Source organism: Esox lucius, chromosome 2, assembly GCF_011004845.1.
Source record: "Esox lucius isolate fEsoLuc1 chromosome 2, fEsoLuc1.pri, whole genome shotgun sequence".
NCBI lineage: Eukaryota > Metazoa > Chordata > Actinopteri > Esociformes > Esocidae > Esox > Esox lucius.
This window is the reverse complement of record NC_047570.1, coordinates 22282187-22299057: the sequence shown is the minus strand read 5'-3', so window position 1 is coordinate 22299057 and position 16871 is coordinate 22282187. Positions and strand designations below refer to the sequence as shown.

At 41.1% G+C, this 16871-nt stretch overlaps 1 protein-coding gene across 4 annotated transcripts; it reads left to right on the top strand.

Annotated features, from left to right (window-relative positions):
• The first annotated feature begins 9366 nt into the window (after positions 1-9366).
• Positions 9367-14309, top strand: ric3a (RIC3 acetylcholine receptor chaperone a). 4 transcript variants are annotated; one of them, XM_020052260.2, is made up of 6 exons: positions 9367-9472; positions 10278-10504; positions 10763-10847; positions 12604-12697; positions 13293-13450; positions 13581-14309. In XM_020052260.2, exons 2-6 carry the CDS (start codon positions 10304-10306, stop codon positions 14210-14212), a joined length of 1170 nt encoding a protein of 389 aa, XP_019907819.2. In that variant the 5' UTR covers positions 9367-9472; positions 10278-10303; the 3' UTR covers positions 14213-14309. The 4 variants fall into 4 exon arrangements, with proteins under 4 accessions (XP_019907819.2, XP_028979912.2, XP_010888818.2 ...); XM_029124079.2 differs by having other exon boundaries at positions 9368-9651; positions 13296-13450; XM_010890516.3 differs by having other exon boundaries at positions 9372-9651.
• The last annotated feature ends 2562 nt before the right edge of the window (positions 14310-16871 follow it).

The window sequence follows — 16871 nt, the reverse complement described above, 5'->3', positions numbered from 1 at the left end:
CGGGAGATTGACAGACGGATCGGTGCAGCTTCTGCAGTAATGCGGTCGATGTATCGGTCTGTCGTGGTGAAGATCTGTCGATTTACCGGTCAATCTACGTTCCTACTCTCACCTATGGTCATGAGCTTTGGGTCATGACCGAAAGGACAAGTTCCCGGATACAGGCGGCCGAAATGAGCTTTCTCCGCAGGGTGGCTGGGCGATCCCTTAGAGATAGGGTGAGAAGCTTGGTCACCCGGGAGGAGCTCAGAGTAGAGCCGCTGCTCCTCCACATAGAGAGGGGTCAGCTGAGGTGGCTTGGGCATCTGTTTCGGATGCCTCCTGAACACCTTCCTGGGTGTTCCGGGCCCGTCCCACCGGGAGGAGACCCTGGGGAAGACCTAGGACACGCTGGAGGGACTATGTCTCCTGGCTGGCCTGGGAACGCCTCGGTGTCCCCCCGGAAGAGCTAGAGGAAGTGTCTAGGGAAAGGGAAGTCTGGGCATCTCTGCTTAGACTGCTGCCCCCACGACCCGGCCCGGTATGAGCGGAAGAAGATGGATGGATGGATTGTCATGGAAAACAAGGAGATTTCTTAGTGACCCCAAACTTTTGAACAGTAGTGTATATATAGATTCTAAATTAAGTCAGTAACACAACAAAATGTGGAGAATGGGGTCTGAATACCTCATGAAGGAACTGTATGTCTTTATTTCTCAGTGGTAAAACCATTACAAAACAAAATGCATATAGTATTTTATATCTAGTTTCAACTTATAGTAATTGATTTCAAATCTAAAATGTTTTAAACAAGGAAAAACAATAGTTATTGTCCCATTAAGTAGAGTTAAATTACACCATATATTGTATTACAAAATTTAAAAAACCTGTTTTCCCTGATGAGTAATGGGTAAAAATGTATCAGTTTTCCTAAACAACAACTTTTTTTTAATTTTTAATCAGCTTTCCTAGACAAAGAATTGGATCTCTGTATCAAATGAATAATGTCAGTCCATCTAAAAAGTTACAAAAGATTTACAAAATTGCTCTGAACTAAAATGTAAATAAAACTTTCATTATACTCACTAACCGTAAAACAAACATTTTATTTTCCAAAAACATAATCTACAAAAAAGCTTCTGAACTTCCTCTTGTTAGGTCACTTTTGATCCAGCTGAGAACCTGAAGCTCTCTGTCCCTGATCCCTGTAGCCAGTGTAAGAGGCCTGACCAGGAGGAGGCATCGCTAGATGTGATTTCGGTGCCTGCTATGCTGTACTATTGTAATTGAACAAATATTTAAAGAGATATCTGAACATGAAGTGATAATGGTAATGCAAGGCCACCAAGAATTGTTCCTGCTTATTATACACTGTTGTCATTACATTTTCGTACAATAATAATAATTATAACAATAATAATTTGAATGGAGTAATGGCCTATTACGTCATCGGGTAAAAGCTGGAGAAGAGAATAATTTTACTTGAAACGAAAGCAAATCTGTGAGGGCAAAGTAGACCATCATTAAACTGAACACCCTCAGCCCTTGAATTATGTTTTACATAATTACATCCGACATCTGACTTGCAAGTGCACTTGCCCAAGCAAGGGAAAGTGATGATCGGCGTTAGCTAAGAGTTCACAAACTAGCTATGCACCTCACAAGTAGTCTGACCTTTGAGGTTTGAGTTTGACATAAACCTACATTTGACACTTCACAACCACCTGTGTTAGACACGTGACCAAAGATTTTATTTAATTGTTGATATTATGCAAGTGAGTAAAGTTGTTCACTCGTCCTATACAGCTAAATTGTAGGCTGAAGGGGCCGCTTTTGTAAATTTAACCAGCACTTAAGATGGCAATCATAACTGCATCCGGTTATGATTGCGATTCCACTGAAGGAAAGTGGCTAGGGCAAGTGCTTAGTGGCTGTCTACTTTGTGACTGAAGTCCAATGAAAGCAAAATCTGACTTCAGTGATCAGGTCTTGCTAGTGGCCTACACAAATCAACCTATTAGCCTGACTATTTTAAATTGCATGATTATGATATGCAATGGGGAGAACAAGTATTTGATACACTGCCGATTTTGCAGGTTTTCTCTCTTACAAAGCATGTAATCTTTATCATAGGTACTCTTCAACTGTGAGTGATGGAATAAAAAAATTAAAAAATCCAGAAAATCACATTGTATCATTTGTAAGTAATTAATTTGCATTTTATTACATGACATAAGTATTTGATAAAGCAGAAAAGCAGAACTTAATATTTGGTACAGAAACCTTTGTTTGCAATTACAGAGATCATACACTCACCTAAAGGACCATTAGGAACACCATACTAATACTGTGTTTGACCCCCTTCCGCCTTCAGAACTGCCTTAATTCTACGTGGCATTGATTCAACAAATTGCTGAAAGCATTCTTTAGAAATGTTGGCCCATATTGATAGGATAGCATCTTGCAGTTGATGGAGATTTGTGGGATGCACATCCAGGGCACAAAGCAAATATGCTCTATTGGGTTGAGATCTGGTGACTGTGGGGGCCATTTCAGTACAGTGAACTCATTGTCATGTTCAAGAAACCAATTTGAAATTATTCGAGCTTTGTGACATGGTGCATTATCCTGCTGGAAGTAGCCATCAGAGGATGGGTACATGGTGGTCATAAAGGGATGGACATGGTCAAAAACAATGCTCAAGTACGCCATGGCATTTAAAAGATGCCCAATTGGCACTAAGGGGCCTAAAGTGTGCCAAGAAAACATCCCCCACACCATTACACCACCACCACCAGCCTGCACAGTGGTAACAAGGCATGATGGATCCATGTTCTCATTCTGTTTACGCCAAATTCTAACTCTACCATCTGAATGTCTCAACAGAAATCGAGACTCATCAGACCAGGCAACATTCTTCCAGTCTTCAACCCGGTGGGATCTTCTGCTGTTGTAGCCCATCCGCCTCAAGGTTGTGCGTGTTGTGGCTTCACAAATGCTTTGCTGCATATCTCGGTTGTAAGGAGTGGTTATTTCAGTCAAAGTTGCTCTTCTATCAGCTTGAATCAGTCGGCCCATTCCCCTCTGACCTCTAGCATCAACAAGGCATTTTCGCCCACAAGAGTGCCGCATACTGGATGTTTTTCCCTTTTCACACCATTCTTTGTAAACCCTATAAATGGTTGTGCGTGAAAATCCCAGTAACTGAGCAGATTGTGAAATACTCAGACCGGCCCGTCTGGCACCAACAACCATGCCACGCTCAAAATTGCTTAAATCACCTTTCTTTCCCATTCTGACATTCAGTTTGGAGTTCAGGAGATTGTCTTGACCAGGACCACACCCTTAAATGCATTGAAGCAACTGCCATGTGATTGGTTGATCAGATAATTGCATTAATGAGAAATTGAACAGGTGTTCCTAATAATCCTTTAGGTGAGTGTATGTTTCCTGTAGTTCTTGACCAGGTTTGCACACACTGCAGCAGGGATTTTGGCCCACTCTTCCATACAGACCTTCTCCAGATTCTTCAGGTTTCGGGGCTGTCACTGGGCAATACGGACTTTCAGCTCCCTCCAAAGATTTTCTATTGGGTTCAGGTCTGGAGACTGGCTAGGCCAATCCAGGACCTTGAAATGCTTCTTACGGAGCCACTCCTTAGTTGCCCTGGCTGTGTGTTTCAGGTCGTTGTCATGCTGGAAGACCCAGCCATGACCCATCTTCAATGCTCTTACTGAGGGAAGGAGGTTGTTGGCCAAGATCTCACGATACATGGCCCCATCCATCCTCCCCTCAATACGGTGCAGTCGTCCTGTCCCCTTTGCAGAAAAGCATCCCCAAAAATGATGTTTCCACCTCCATGCTTCACAGTTGGGATGGTGTTCTTGGGGTTGTACTCATCCTTCTTCCTTCAAACACGGCGAGTGGAGTTTAGACTAAAAAGCTCTATTTTTGTCTCATCAGACCACATGACCTTCTCCCATTCCTCTGGATCATCCAAATGGTCATTGGCAAACTGGACATGCGCTGGCTTGAGCAGGGGGACCTTGTGTGCACTGCAGGATTTTAATCCATGACGGCGTAGTGTGTTACTAATGGTTTTCTTTGAGACTGTGGTCCCAGCTCTCTTCAGGTCATTGACCTGCCGTGTAGTTCTGGGCTAATCCCTCACCTTCCTCATGATCATTCATGCCCCATGAGGTGAGATCTTGCATGGAGCCCCAGACCGAGGGAGATTGACCATCATCTTGAACTTCTTCCATTTTCTAATAATTGCGCCAACAGTTGTTGCCTTCTCACCAAGCTGCTTGCCTATTGTCCTGTAGCCCATCCCAGCCTGGTGCAAGTCTACAATTTTATCCCTGATGTCCTTACACAGCTCTCTGGTCTTGGCTATTGTGGAGAGGTTGGAGTCTGTTTGATTGAGTGTGTGGACAAGTGTCTTTTATACAGGTAACGAGTTCAAACAGGTGCAGTTAATACAGGTAATGAGTGGAGAACAGGAGGGCTTCTTAAAGAAAAACTAACAGGTCTGTGAGAGCCGGAATTCTTACTGGTTGGTAGGTGATCAAATACTTATGTCATGGAATAAAATGCAAATTAATTGTTTAATCACAGCTGAAGTGTAATTCTTTCTCACAGCTGAAGTGTACCTATGATAAAAAAATTACAGACCTCTACATGCTTTCTAAGTAGGAAAACCTGCAAAATCAGCAGTATATCAAATACTTGTTCTCCCCACTGTACATTTTTACAGTTCAGTGTTTGTATTGTTTGAAATCCAACACCCTTTTCCTTATGATAAAACATAGCTAGGCCTATGTATTTTTTGCAGGGAGTAAGATGAGCCATTTCATTCAATTCATCATTTGTAAACAAGTCTTCCACGTGCTCTCTGCCATCCTGTTTTGTGTTGAGCCATCCTGCCCATCGTCTCAAAGCAGGCCGTCCATCTCATCCTCCCGCCACCTATCTTAAAAATCGAATGCAATCAACAATAACCTGCTTCAGCCAACTATGCCCGGGGCATTAACAGAACTCCCCTAATGTCAGACCTACCACTCCCCAGTTTCCTTTTTCTCAAAATTGCTGACCAATCACAAATATGAACACAAAATGAAATAATAATGTGATTGGTGAATGAGTTGTAGAAAATAGACCAATTATTTGCTACTCAGTTTTTGATTCACATCATGCATGTTGGTTGGATAAAAGTAGTGGCATTGTTCTTTTCCAATAGCTTAACCTGCATTGCCATTTGGTGGATCTTTTTTGAATTACACTCTCTGGAAGTGCCTAGCGACTTGGGCTGGTTTCCAGTTGGCAATATGCATATTTTCTGCAAATCTGTGCATTTCCCAAAGCCCACACAGAAGGAACGTTTGGTAAGTACATTGTTACACCATGTGTTATACCACAGGATTAAAAGAAATTGCTGAAATCAGATCAGATTTCTCCATTCAAATCCAAAGAGTGGTGGCATTGATCTTCAAAGTCGCTCGCATCACTCAGCCTCAATGTAGAGCTTGATCTAACACCATTCCTGGGATTGTTTTGCTACAGTATTTCTCTTGTAAACATTAGTGTTCATAATGTTGTCTTATTGTAGGTCACATTTTTTATTGTGTTATCCATTCATGTCTCCTTTTTACGTGTTACAGCTAAATTGACAAGTAGCATAATGGCAATTATGGTCATGATTTCAAACACTTGCGTGGGTCCTAGAAAATCCCATGCAAGCGTGACCTGTAGCATTTGACATTATAAGCAGATGAAGTTTTGGCTACGGTCATCTTTGCTGCAATTGCTTTTCACTAACGCATGCTGCCCTCGTCTGTGTAGTAGGAGGCACTTGGTCAACCAATCAGTATGGTGTTTTTAGATGACTCATCCAAATGTGACTTAAGACATGCCGGAAACTGAAACAAACTTTATCCTGAGTAATGTATTATACAGTCATGTAAAAAGGTAAGTACAATGCCTGGAATGTTGTCTCTTTTTTTTTTTATTGCATATTTGGACACTGATATTATAGCTAAATTTCAACTACATAAAAATTGGAAGTTTGGAAGTAACTGGGTGCTGTGCTAATGAAACTCAACCTTTAAAAGAAGACAAACAAAATTAACGTCTCGTAATGGTGATGAATGTTTTTGGACAGTTGTTTTATTTTAGGAAGCCTGCAATGACAGACAGAAGTTGATCCAAACATATTTCAAATCATGCAAAGATTTTGCATTTTAAACATTAATAGAAATTGAAACTCAATCTTCCCATAAAACATGAACTCAAAAAAAAAAATGTCACCCTATAATATCCTTGCAGGATTACTGCTGCAAGCCTGTTACCAGCACCTCAACGGGCATGTCGGTGATCATCATAGGGAGTAGCAAGTTGCTATGGATCTTCTTTTGGGATGTTGACATATTTCAACTCAAAAAGATCCTCGGTTGACTGGAAAAGAGCACAATATGCCATGATGACAAAATTTGGTCCCACTTTTGGGCCCAGGATGACCAAAAAAACTTTCCCACTTCTGGGGCTTTGAATAACGTGATGCGCCATTGTGTCTTTCCAATGGTGCGCTCAGTTATAAACCTGTCACAGCAGTGGCACTCGTTGCGTTGTTGGAAGCTAGTGTTTTAGAGTGGCAGTCAGAACAGCACGACCAATTTGATCTCCCCATCCCCAAGGAGAAATAACCCTCTGGAGGATACTATCTCAGGGCATAGAGAGGGCTATCCTTCAACATCTGACTATCATGCACTGACCTGAAAACCACAAAAACACAGAAAACTGTTGAGGATAAATGCCCCAGTTGCATCACACACTAGTTGAAGCTGCATTGAATGTCCAACCACACACATTGCGCAAGCTCAAATGACAGTTTTTCCCCCAGAGTGTGCTACAGTCTTCAGAAAATGGACTGTCACATTTCCGTTGATGTCGATGTTGGTGACATTGACTTAAATGTGGATGTATGCATTAGGAAATGAGGCACTACAAAACAATAGTTAAGGCTTATGGTTTGGTAATGGAGAGCTCATGTGCCAACAAATAGACAATTACCAATATTTCCAACTCATGGGTCCAACCATAGTTGTTCCCATGTGTTGAGGATCTTGTACTCCATGGTCTCCCTAGAGTGCCATGTCACCATCCAAATCAAAGTAGTGGCAGAGAACAGGTAGGGGCTAATTAGATTCCAGCATGAAGCATATGAATAAGAAACTTAAGCTTAATAGCTTAATTAAATATATTTGTAACATTAATGTGATCACAATAAAAAATAAAAAATAAATTGAGGATGCTCTCTGTCAACAGTTCAGCCATTTGAGGGGTGCATGAGCCTCTCCAGGACAAACTCATCCACACGCCTTTGCTTAGTCCTACTAAAACTGAAAGAACAAAACAATAAGCTGCATTAATTAACACGTTGAAGGTTATGTATCATAGCATAGCCAGTACCCTGTGATAAACTAATTAAACAATTTGACTAATTAAATATCTTACAACTGAATTACTGATATACTCCAACACACAGACTAACTAGCTACCGTTAAGTGGAGCAGGTTTACTATTCAGAATGAACAATAGTATCAACGCAAGGAAACAAAATAGGGAAGACGAGACAGGGTATGATGCTCCTATAATTCACGGATTTAATATTACACTTAACGCGTTAGCTGACAACTGAAATAGCGTTCTCTTAGCCAGCACCATCCATGAGACCTTGATTTCAGACGGGTAAACTAACAAACATTACGATACTAATTCTATAGCTAGTTGACTTAAGCACGAAATGGTCCCAAAACGTACCCATCCGGAGTAGACATTACAGCCTCAGGGTGCTTGCGTTTAAGATGTTCATGCATCACCGTAGTGCTGCCGTGAAATGTCAACTCTGCTTTACAGTGTTTGCGCTGAACTTGTTTTGCTGGAATGTTTTTGTTGAAATGCTCCCGTACTAATGAAAGTTTCGGTCTTTCTCTCCGCTGCTCCATCATTCATACCTCTTCATGAGTACTATCCATGCAGTCATGGCAGACAATGGAAGCGATACTGCCCCCAGCACTTCATGTAGTGCATTGCAGTTACAAATGAACAACCAGAAATATTCTTAAGGGGAAAATTGTCAAGAGTACTGTCTCCACTTAAGAACATCTCTGGAACGACGCGTCGACACTGAAATTCCGAGTATTTAATGATGCATCCTCCACAAGCAAAGCGGAATCCCACGAGGCACCACAATTGTTTTGCTTTTTGTACACAAGAAAATGTATAAACATGTCTAATCATAAGACAGATGCATTGTTTGTCTCACATGTCACATGACACCTATAAAAAACGAAATACCTCCATAATAAATTGTACAATTGTTAATTAAAAGTTAACAAACTTAAGTGTGTCCCGAAGTTTATGCTTTTATTAAACCCCTAGCCACTCCATGGAATTCACCCTCAGACTTTTTTCAGCAACATGTCACCAAGAAGGGCATTGTGAGTAAGTGTTAGATTTGCAGCCCTTGTTTTGATGGAATTGCCTGTTAAGAAAATACCTTGTGTTTTTTTTGTTTTTCTTCTTTGTTTTTTCTTTGCTTGTTTGTAAGAGGTAGAACATATTGTGGAATGTGATCTAATTAATCAATAAGGCATTTGAGGGGTGCCTGGATACAGAAATCAGCCATGGCACACTGACAATATACCACAAACCCCTGAGATGCCTTTTTTCTGTCCTGAATTAGTTAGCAGCGCAATTACAACAGTAAGCGGTTATGTGATGTCATACCCATGCTATGTAGTTTCATACCTCGACTTTCAGCCAATCAGAAATAAAATCACCCAGGACAAAACCACAGTGTATCATGTATCATGGTGATTGACCGACTAAGAAGTACAAATAATCTTTATGATGCAAGGTGAATTGCAGGTCAACCCATCAGCAGTTGCCTGCAGTCGTTTTCAGTCTGTCAAACATGGCTCAAATCTGGTCAAGTGGTAAGGAGATCATTTGTAAACTGTCTACTGACACCTTGCGACATGGATTCATTATTATGTGTACAGTAGATCATTCAGTCACAATTTTTCCATGATTCATTGCAGTTAGATCCTGTCAGATATATAATTTTTGATCCAAGGCTTGTTTAGTATGAAGATACACAGTCAATTATTTTGGTCTCCAGGCAGGGACACTCCAGTTTGCTTGCCTCTGCCTCACAGATGGGGTGCCCAAACGTGAGACATAACTAGCCTTTTTTTCTGGTCACGGTTGGCACCAAGGGATCTACCACTGGGATATCTTGCTTTGTGGCAACCAGTCTATATGGTAGGTAGAATTAGCAGACAAATGTGGCTCCATCTGTATACAATTATAATGGGGGCGGATCGAGAGGGATGTCGCAGTTCACGGACACAGGGTGCGTGACTGGATCCGGAAGTATGACGTAGGAATGCAAAGCCAAAACAAAATAGCTTCTGTCGAGCTGTCAAACCAGGTATGATGCTGGAGAGTTGTGCAGCCTTTGCTAATACATAGTTATAATTATATATAACAAGATGTCGATGACAACTATGCAGAAAGTTACTCTGATATCCTGCTCTGTCGTATGTGTTTCGTTATTCCTTCCCAAAATGCTTTTACCGAGAGGGAAGAAAGAACTAGGGCAGCCCGAGGGTAAGGCGGCTTATCACTGATCCTTTCTGTTAATATGAATGTACAGTACAACTCGGCTTTGATGCTCGTAATATAATTCCGTATTTTTCATATATCAGTCTAGATACCTACTAACCAGTCAGCGAAGCTATTTGATGACGTTTTGATATTTAAATGCATTTTTTATGATTGAATACTGCAATGCCTATCAATATTACGACTAAATAGGCCTAATGTAATAGCTTTCAATTGTGCCTGGCCTTTGCCAGTTTACTGAACTTTGCTGGGATATGCTAATCTTCTGTGTTGTGCTCAAACAAAGACAGACAAATAGCAGTTTTACATTTTGACATGTATCATATGTAGGTCATGGTTAGACAATGTTAGATAAATGGTTAGAAAAGATAAATGGTTAGATTCACTTAGATAAGGTAAGGCTAAAGTTTAAAATCAGATTTTAAACTATATTTTGTAAATGGGACAGATTTAGATTTACACATTATTTGGTTTGGTGGCTGTGTTAACTAGTAATGAAGTGAGCTGTGCTGGTTCTGTAAACTGTTGTGGATTAATCCATAGTTTGTTGTTTTACATTTCCACCAGTTTTTGTCAGTGTGTTAATCAGTGCTCTCTGCACTCACTCCTAGTTGGTCCTGGGTATTATCCCCCCGCGATGCATCGCCTACAAATGCCTGAGGACCAGTGGGTGGTGGCGACTCATGACTCTGGACCGCACAGTCCTGAGGTCATGGCTAAGGTCAAAGGCATCGGCTCTGTTCAAATCCGAGGAGCCAGTAAAACCAATCTGATCAGTCAGGTCATTTCCATCTATGGATTTGGAATTCTGCTCTATATCCTCTTTATTGTCTTTAAGGTAAGCTGGACTACACATGTTCTTTCAGTCAAAAGGGTCGGACATTAGTAGAGAAGCAAGTGGAAAGTTTGGTGGAACCAGCCTGATTTTTGTGCTCACCATTCTGTTATGTGAAGCTGATTAAGATGGCGAATGCAGCGAACAGGTAAGTGTTATTATATTCAGGCTTTATTAAAGTTATGTGTACCTGTAATGTCTATAATGGCAGGTCCAGTGCATACAGGTGTATAAACCATAGAAGCGTTGTTGTATTCACAGATGACAACTAGGCCTAAAGGGAAACGCACTAAGCTGGAATGCAGATTTCCTACAATGTCATCACAAGCTTGGAAGAAGAAAAGGAGTGAGTAGAGACAGTGTTCCCACCCTAACCTTTAAGCCTACATAGGATTTGAAAAATTGCATGACTTTTCACCATGTGTTCATTGAATGTCAGGAGATTTGGGTGAATTCTGGCCCTGAAAAAGGTATGTAACCAAGTGCACATGTCCACCATTTTGCATCCTATAGTCAGTGATGATTAACCCTGACTAGATGCAGGATATACTGGAGCACACCCTGAATACAGAAAATGTCATCTACCAAATTGTCTTTTCTCAAACAGTCCCCTCTTTCATGATTCATTCTTTCAATCAACCTTCTCCTTGTTCCATGTTTTGATCTACCCATTTGTCAGGGCCCTTGCAGAATGTGTCAGTTCTGTACCTCCAATGTTAGAAACTCAATGATAAGGTAGATTAAGATCCCGTTCAATTCGGAAAGAGCTTTGTTCCCTGCCTTTGTTAGACCTGGATTAGCAATCATAAGTAATGTTATTTCAGCCCAGCAGCGTCTAATACCAATTAACTGCATGTCTTTTGGATCAGCAGTAAGAGGTTTAGCTCTATTCATCAAATGAATGCCAAGGGGGTTAGGGTGGGGGACAGTGTGACAGAGATAAGCCTTCGATGTGTCATTGACCACATTTAAGTGCACAGCAATTTCCTGTTTGAAATCTGTGTTGGTTATAAACATCTTATCCTGTTAAAGAAATCTCTTAAAAAAAGTCTATATTTTCAATTTTTTAGGGAATTGGGTTGATGGTCTTCGTTTGTCCTGATTGACCTTATGTGCATTGAGTGTATGGAAAAATATTATTAGGGATTACAGGATTTCCAAATGACCTGCCAATCTCTCACACCACACATACAATTATCTGTAAGGTCCCTTAGTGTAGTGTTACATTTCAACCGAAGACCAGGGAGGTTTTCCAAAGATTCATGAAGAAGGGCACCAATTGGTAGATTTGGAAAAATACAAAAGCAGACAGTTTCTATTTCAGTATTTTAAACAAATAATGAGGTATTTGATTAGGTATCAATATTCCCCGTCACTACAGTTATAGGGACATTGTTAAGGGTTAAAGCTGGAGAGGAAGAAATACACATTTTTAATAATAGCTGTGATATAAACAGAGGATGGAGGAACACCAATGTGGTTCAACTGAAAAGAAGGAAGCCTGCACTAAACATGCAACCTGTCTGCAAGAAGCCATTAAAGCAATACTGAAAATTATTCGGCAAATCAAATCCTGAACCAAATAAAACATTATTTTGGGGCCAAATCACTCTTCAAATTTTCAAGTGTAGTGGTGGCTGCATCACGTCATGGTTACAGTATGCATATAAATACATTTGAGTCCCACTTTGTTATGCAACAAAATAAATTGGAAATAAATTGAAGAGGTTTCAGTAGATTGTTTCTGAAGGCACCTTATGCCTTTTCTGGGATACTGACCCCATTTTTCCATGGTTACCTTACAGTACATAGTTGATAAACAGCAAAATCAAGAGCATAATGCAGAACTTGTGAACAGGCAAGGGTTGTCATCTTCTCTGGCTCCTAATATAATAACCATAATGTAGCTCCTTTGTGGTATTTCATCATTCAGTGCGGACAAGCTCAGTGCGTCCTTTTGATTTTATCAAAACGTGGTAAAATGCATGTTATAAATTGTCGACCAATCGATTGGTTGAAATATAAAACATGACTATAGTTTTTTTTTTTGTGCATGTGTGTGTTTTCTCTGCAAATCCCTGAATGCCATGTTTTCTTCCCAGCAGATGATGAGCTGACAAGGCTACAGGAGAAGCTGTTAGAGACAGAGAGGGTGATGGAGAGAATTGTCTCCAGAAGGTGCAGTACTCCTGATAGGTAAACTGCGCCTATTGCCATTTACAAACTATTTCTCCTTGCCCAGATAGAGGAGCTTAATGACTAGATTTCAGGAATAAATCGCGGTGAACTATGTAAAAATTAAAGAAAATCGTATTGATTAATGCATTCATGTACCATTTCTGCTGAATATGAAGTGTTATTTTACATTAATAACATGCAACTAATGTGTTTCTTAATTTTCACTCCTATGCTGGAGAATTCCAATCCAAACAAAGATTCAAATATTCCTAATTTATTTCGCTATTATCTGCTTTCCAGTTTTACCTCTGCACTAATAATACTTAATAATAATAATAAAACTTACAAAATTATAGCCATTTTTTGAGAGCTATTAACTACTTGAGAGCCATTAACTATTCCATTAAAATGTCTGTACATAATCTGCCTACATGTTGCAGGATGGCATAATAAGAGGTTATCATCAGCAAGTGGAAATTCATAATCTCTAGGCTACAGATAAACAATTTATCAGATTGGAAGCACTGTGATATGAATGAGAAAATGTCCGCATTGGTATTAGTTGAGGTCTGATTCTTTCCCATCCCCTGTGCTGCCCTCTGGTGGCATGCAGCAGGACTAGCAGTAAGGTTAGAAGAGCATCCAAGCAGGAGGAGAAGTTACTGCGAAAGCTGAGTAAAATCAGCCGGGTGTTGCAGGACGGACGACTGATGGAAGGAGCCACACCTGAGATGGAGGCTGAGATGGTGCCTTACGCTGCTGACTGGGAGGGTCTGTCACTTACCACACAGAATACAACAACATTCCCTTTAAGCCTTGAGTACCATCAGTTGTCTATCTGATTATCTGCACTGGTAGTGTCTGACCCACCCCTTCCATTGCTGTCTGTCTCCCTCTCCAGGCTACCCGGAGGAGACCTACCCCCAATATGAGGAGCCATGCAGAAGGCGCAGCGGCAGCTTTGACCCCCTCCCCATCATCATCCTGGAGGATCCTCCAGATTCCGAAATTCCTACTGCTGAAGCCCTAGCTGAGGAGGTGGTGGAGGAACAGGATGAGGAGGAAGAAGAGGAGGTGGAAAAGGAGGAGCAGTTCTATTCACCCCCACCTCGTGAACAAGGACTTGATGAAAAGGGTAGTATTCCCAGAAGAATAAAAAAGCAAATCAGATTCAGCGACCACAAAGATGTGTTTCACTACCCTAAACAGGATGCAGTCTCTGAGTATAGGTATGAAGAGGTAAGGGAAGGGGAAGCGGAGGAAGAGGAGGAGGAGCTAGTGGATGAGACAGAGAGAGAAACTGAGGAAGAAGAAGAATTGGGGGACGATGAAGACCCAGTGATGGAGGCTGAGGCTCTAAGTTTTAATTGTGACGTCTGTAGTAATCCAGAGGCAGACGCAGAAGGAGAGATGGAAGAAGAGTACCTTCTATTGTCTCAGTCTGAAGAAACAGACGGCTTCACCCGACCAGATATGTCTGGGGAGTTAGGGATGGGGAATTTTCTCAGGATGAGGAACAGGAGAGAGACATAGAGGTCACAGTTAGTCAAATAGATCAAGTTATTTTCCAATCCAATTGTTTTGAACAGAAACACTATTATTACAGCAAAATAAAGTAATTTTTTTTTTATGTGAATTTATTTTTACATTTAGCTAATTAAATTACTTAAATGTGTTTTAAGCAGATTGATGTGGAACACGAAAGCTAGCTAGTTTGATTGACAGACATACACTATGGTTCAAAAGTGTGGGGTTACTTAGAAATGTCCTTGTTTTCCATGAAAACATACATTAAATATATGAATTGAAATAATAATTGTTCCAAACTTGGGTTTTATCACACCATCCTCCATTTGAAGCAATTACAGCCTCCAGACCTTTGGCATTCTAGTTGTCAATTTATTGAGGTAATCTGAAGAGATTTTACCCCATGCTTCCTGAAGCACCTGCCACTAGCTGGATTGGCTTGATTAGCACTTCCTACATACCATACAGTCAAGCTGCTCCCACAACAGCTCAATGGAGTTGAGATTCGGTGACTGTGCTGGCCAGTCCATTATAAACAGAATACCAGCTGTCTACTTCTTCCCTAAATAGTTTTTGATTAGTTTGGAGCTGTGCTTGGGGTAAATTGACCTATTGTAGGAGGAAACTGGCTCCAATCAAACGCTGCCCACAGGGTATGGCATGGCATTGCAAAATGGAGTGATAGCCTTCCTTCTTCAAGATCCCTTTTACCCTGTAAAAATCTCCCACTTCACCACCACCAAACCACCCGCAGACCATCACATTGCCTCCACAATGCTTGAGAGATGGTGACAAGCGCTCCTCCTGCATCTTTTCATTTGGTCTGGGTCTCACAAATGTCCTGTTTGATCCAAACACCTTGAACTTAGATGTCTGTCCATAACACTTTTTCCCCCAATCTTCCACAGTGTCTGTGTTCTTTTGCCTATCTTAATCTTTTCTTTTTATTGGCCAGTCTGAGATATGTATTTTTCTTTGCAACTCTGCCTAGAAGGCCAGCATCCTGGAGTCGCCTCTTCAATGTTGATGTTGAGACTGGTGTTTTGTGGGTACCACTTAATGAAGCTGCCAGTTGAGGACCTGTGAGGCACCTGTTTCTCAAAATAGACACTATTGTATTTGTCCTTTTGCCCAGTTGTGCACTGGTTTGCACTGTTTAGAGCCAGTTTGTGCAGTTCAGTGTAGGGAGTAGTACACAGCGTTGTATGAGCAGACTGATGAGTTTCAGAAAAGTTCCTTGTTTCTTTCCATTTTGAGGGTATAATCAAACCCAGAATTGCTGATGCTCCAGATAGTAGTCTAAAGGACAGTTTTATTGCTTCTTTAACCAGCACAACAGTGTTTGCTGTGCTAACATAATTGCAAAAGGGTTTTCTAATGATCAATTACCCTTTTAAAATGCTACACTTGGGTTCGCAAACAGAACATGCCATTGGAACACAGGAGTAATGGTTGTTGATAATGGGACTCTTTACTACTATGTAGATATTCCATTAAAAGTCAGCCATTTCCAGCTACAATAGTCATTTACAAGGTCTACTGTCTAATTTTCACAAAATCTGCTGCTTCAGTTTTTATGATGGCAATTTGCATATACTCCGGAATGTTATTAGGAGATGAATTGCAATTCATTGAAAAGTCTCTCTTTGCCATGAAAATGAACTTTATCCCAAAAATGCCCAAGAAGGATGCCCAAGAAAGTCCAGCAAGTACCAGGACCATCTCCTAAACTTGATTCAGCTGTGGGACCGGGGCACCACCAGTGCAGAGCTTGCTCAGGAATGGCAGCAGGCAGGTGTGAGTGCAACTGCACACACGGGGTGAACAGTTTTGGAGGATGGCCTGTTGTCAAGAAGTGCAGCAAAGAAGCCACTTCTCTCCAGGAAAAACATCAGGGACAGACTGATATTCTGCAAAGGTACAGGGATTGGACTGCTGAGGACTGGAGTGAAGTCATTCTCTCTGATGAATCCCATTTCTCATTGTTTGGGGCTTCTGGAAAAAAGCTTGTCCGGAGAAGACAAGGTGAGCGCTACCATCAGTCCTGTGTCATGCCAACAGTAAAGCCTCCTGAGACCATTCGTGTGTGGGGTTGTTTCTCCGCCAAGGGAGTGGGATCACTAAACAATTTTGCCCAAGAACACAGACATGAATAAAGAATGATACCAAAACATCCTCAGAGAGCTTTCCCAACCATCCTAGAACAGGTGACGAACAATGCCTTTTCCAGCATGATGGAGCACCTTGCCATAAGCCAAAAACTATAACTAAGTGGCTCTGGGAATAAAACATCGACATTTTGGGTACATGGCCATGAAACTCCCAAGACCTTAATCCCATTGAGAACTTGTGGTCAATCCTCAAAAGGTGGGTGGACAAACAAAACCCCACAAATTCTGACAAACTCCAAGCATTGATTATGCAAGAATGGCATCAGTTAGGATGTGGCCCCGAAGTTAATTGACAGCATGCCAGGGCAGATTGCAGAGGTCTTGCAAAAGAAGAGTCAACACTGCAAATATTGACTCTATGCACAAACTCAATGTAATTTGACACTTATGAAATGCTTGTAATTATACTTCAGTATACCATGGTAACATCTGACAAAAATATCAAAAAAACACTGAAGCATCAGACTTTGTGGAAATAAATATGTGTCATCCTC

Coding starts and splice junctions, on each gene's coding strand:
- ric3a (XM_010890516.3), top strand. CDS start 9,534: ATGTCGATGACAACTATGCAGAAAGTTACTCTGATATCCTGCTCTGTC. Junction 9,652..10,277: donor AGAACTAGGGCAGCCCGAGG/GTAAGGCGGCTT, acceptor ACTCACTCCTAG/TTGGTCCTGGGTATTATCCC. Junction 10,505..10,762: donor TCCTCTTTATTGTCTTTAAG/GTAAGCTGGACT, acceptor TTGTATTCACAG/ATGACAACTAGGCCTAAAGG.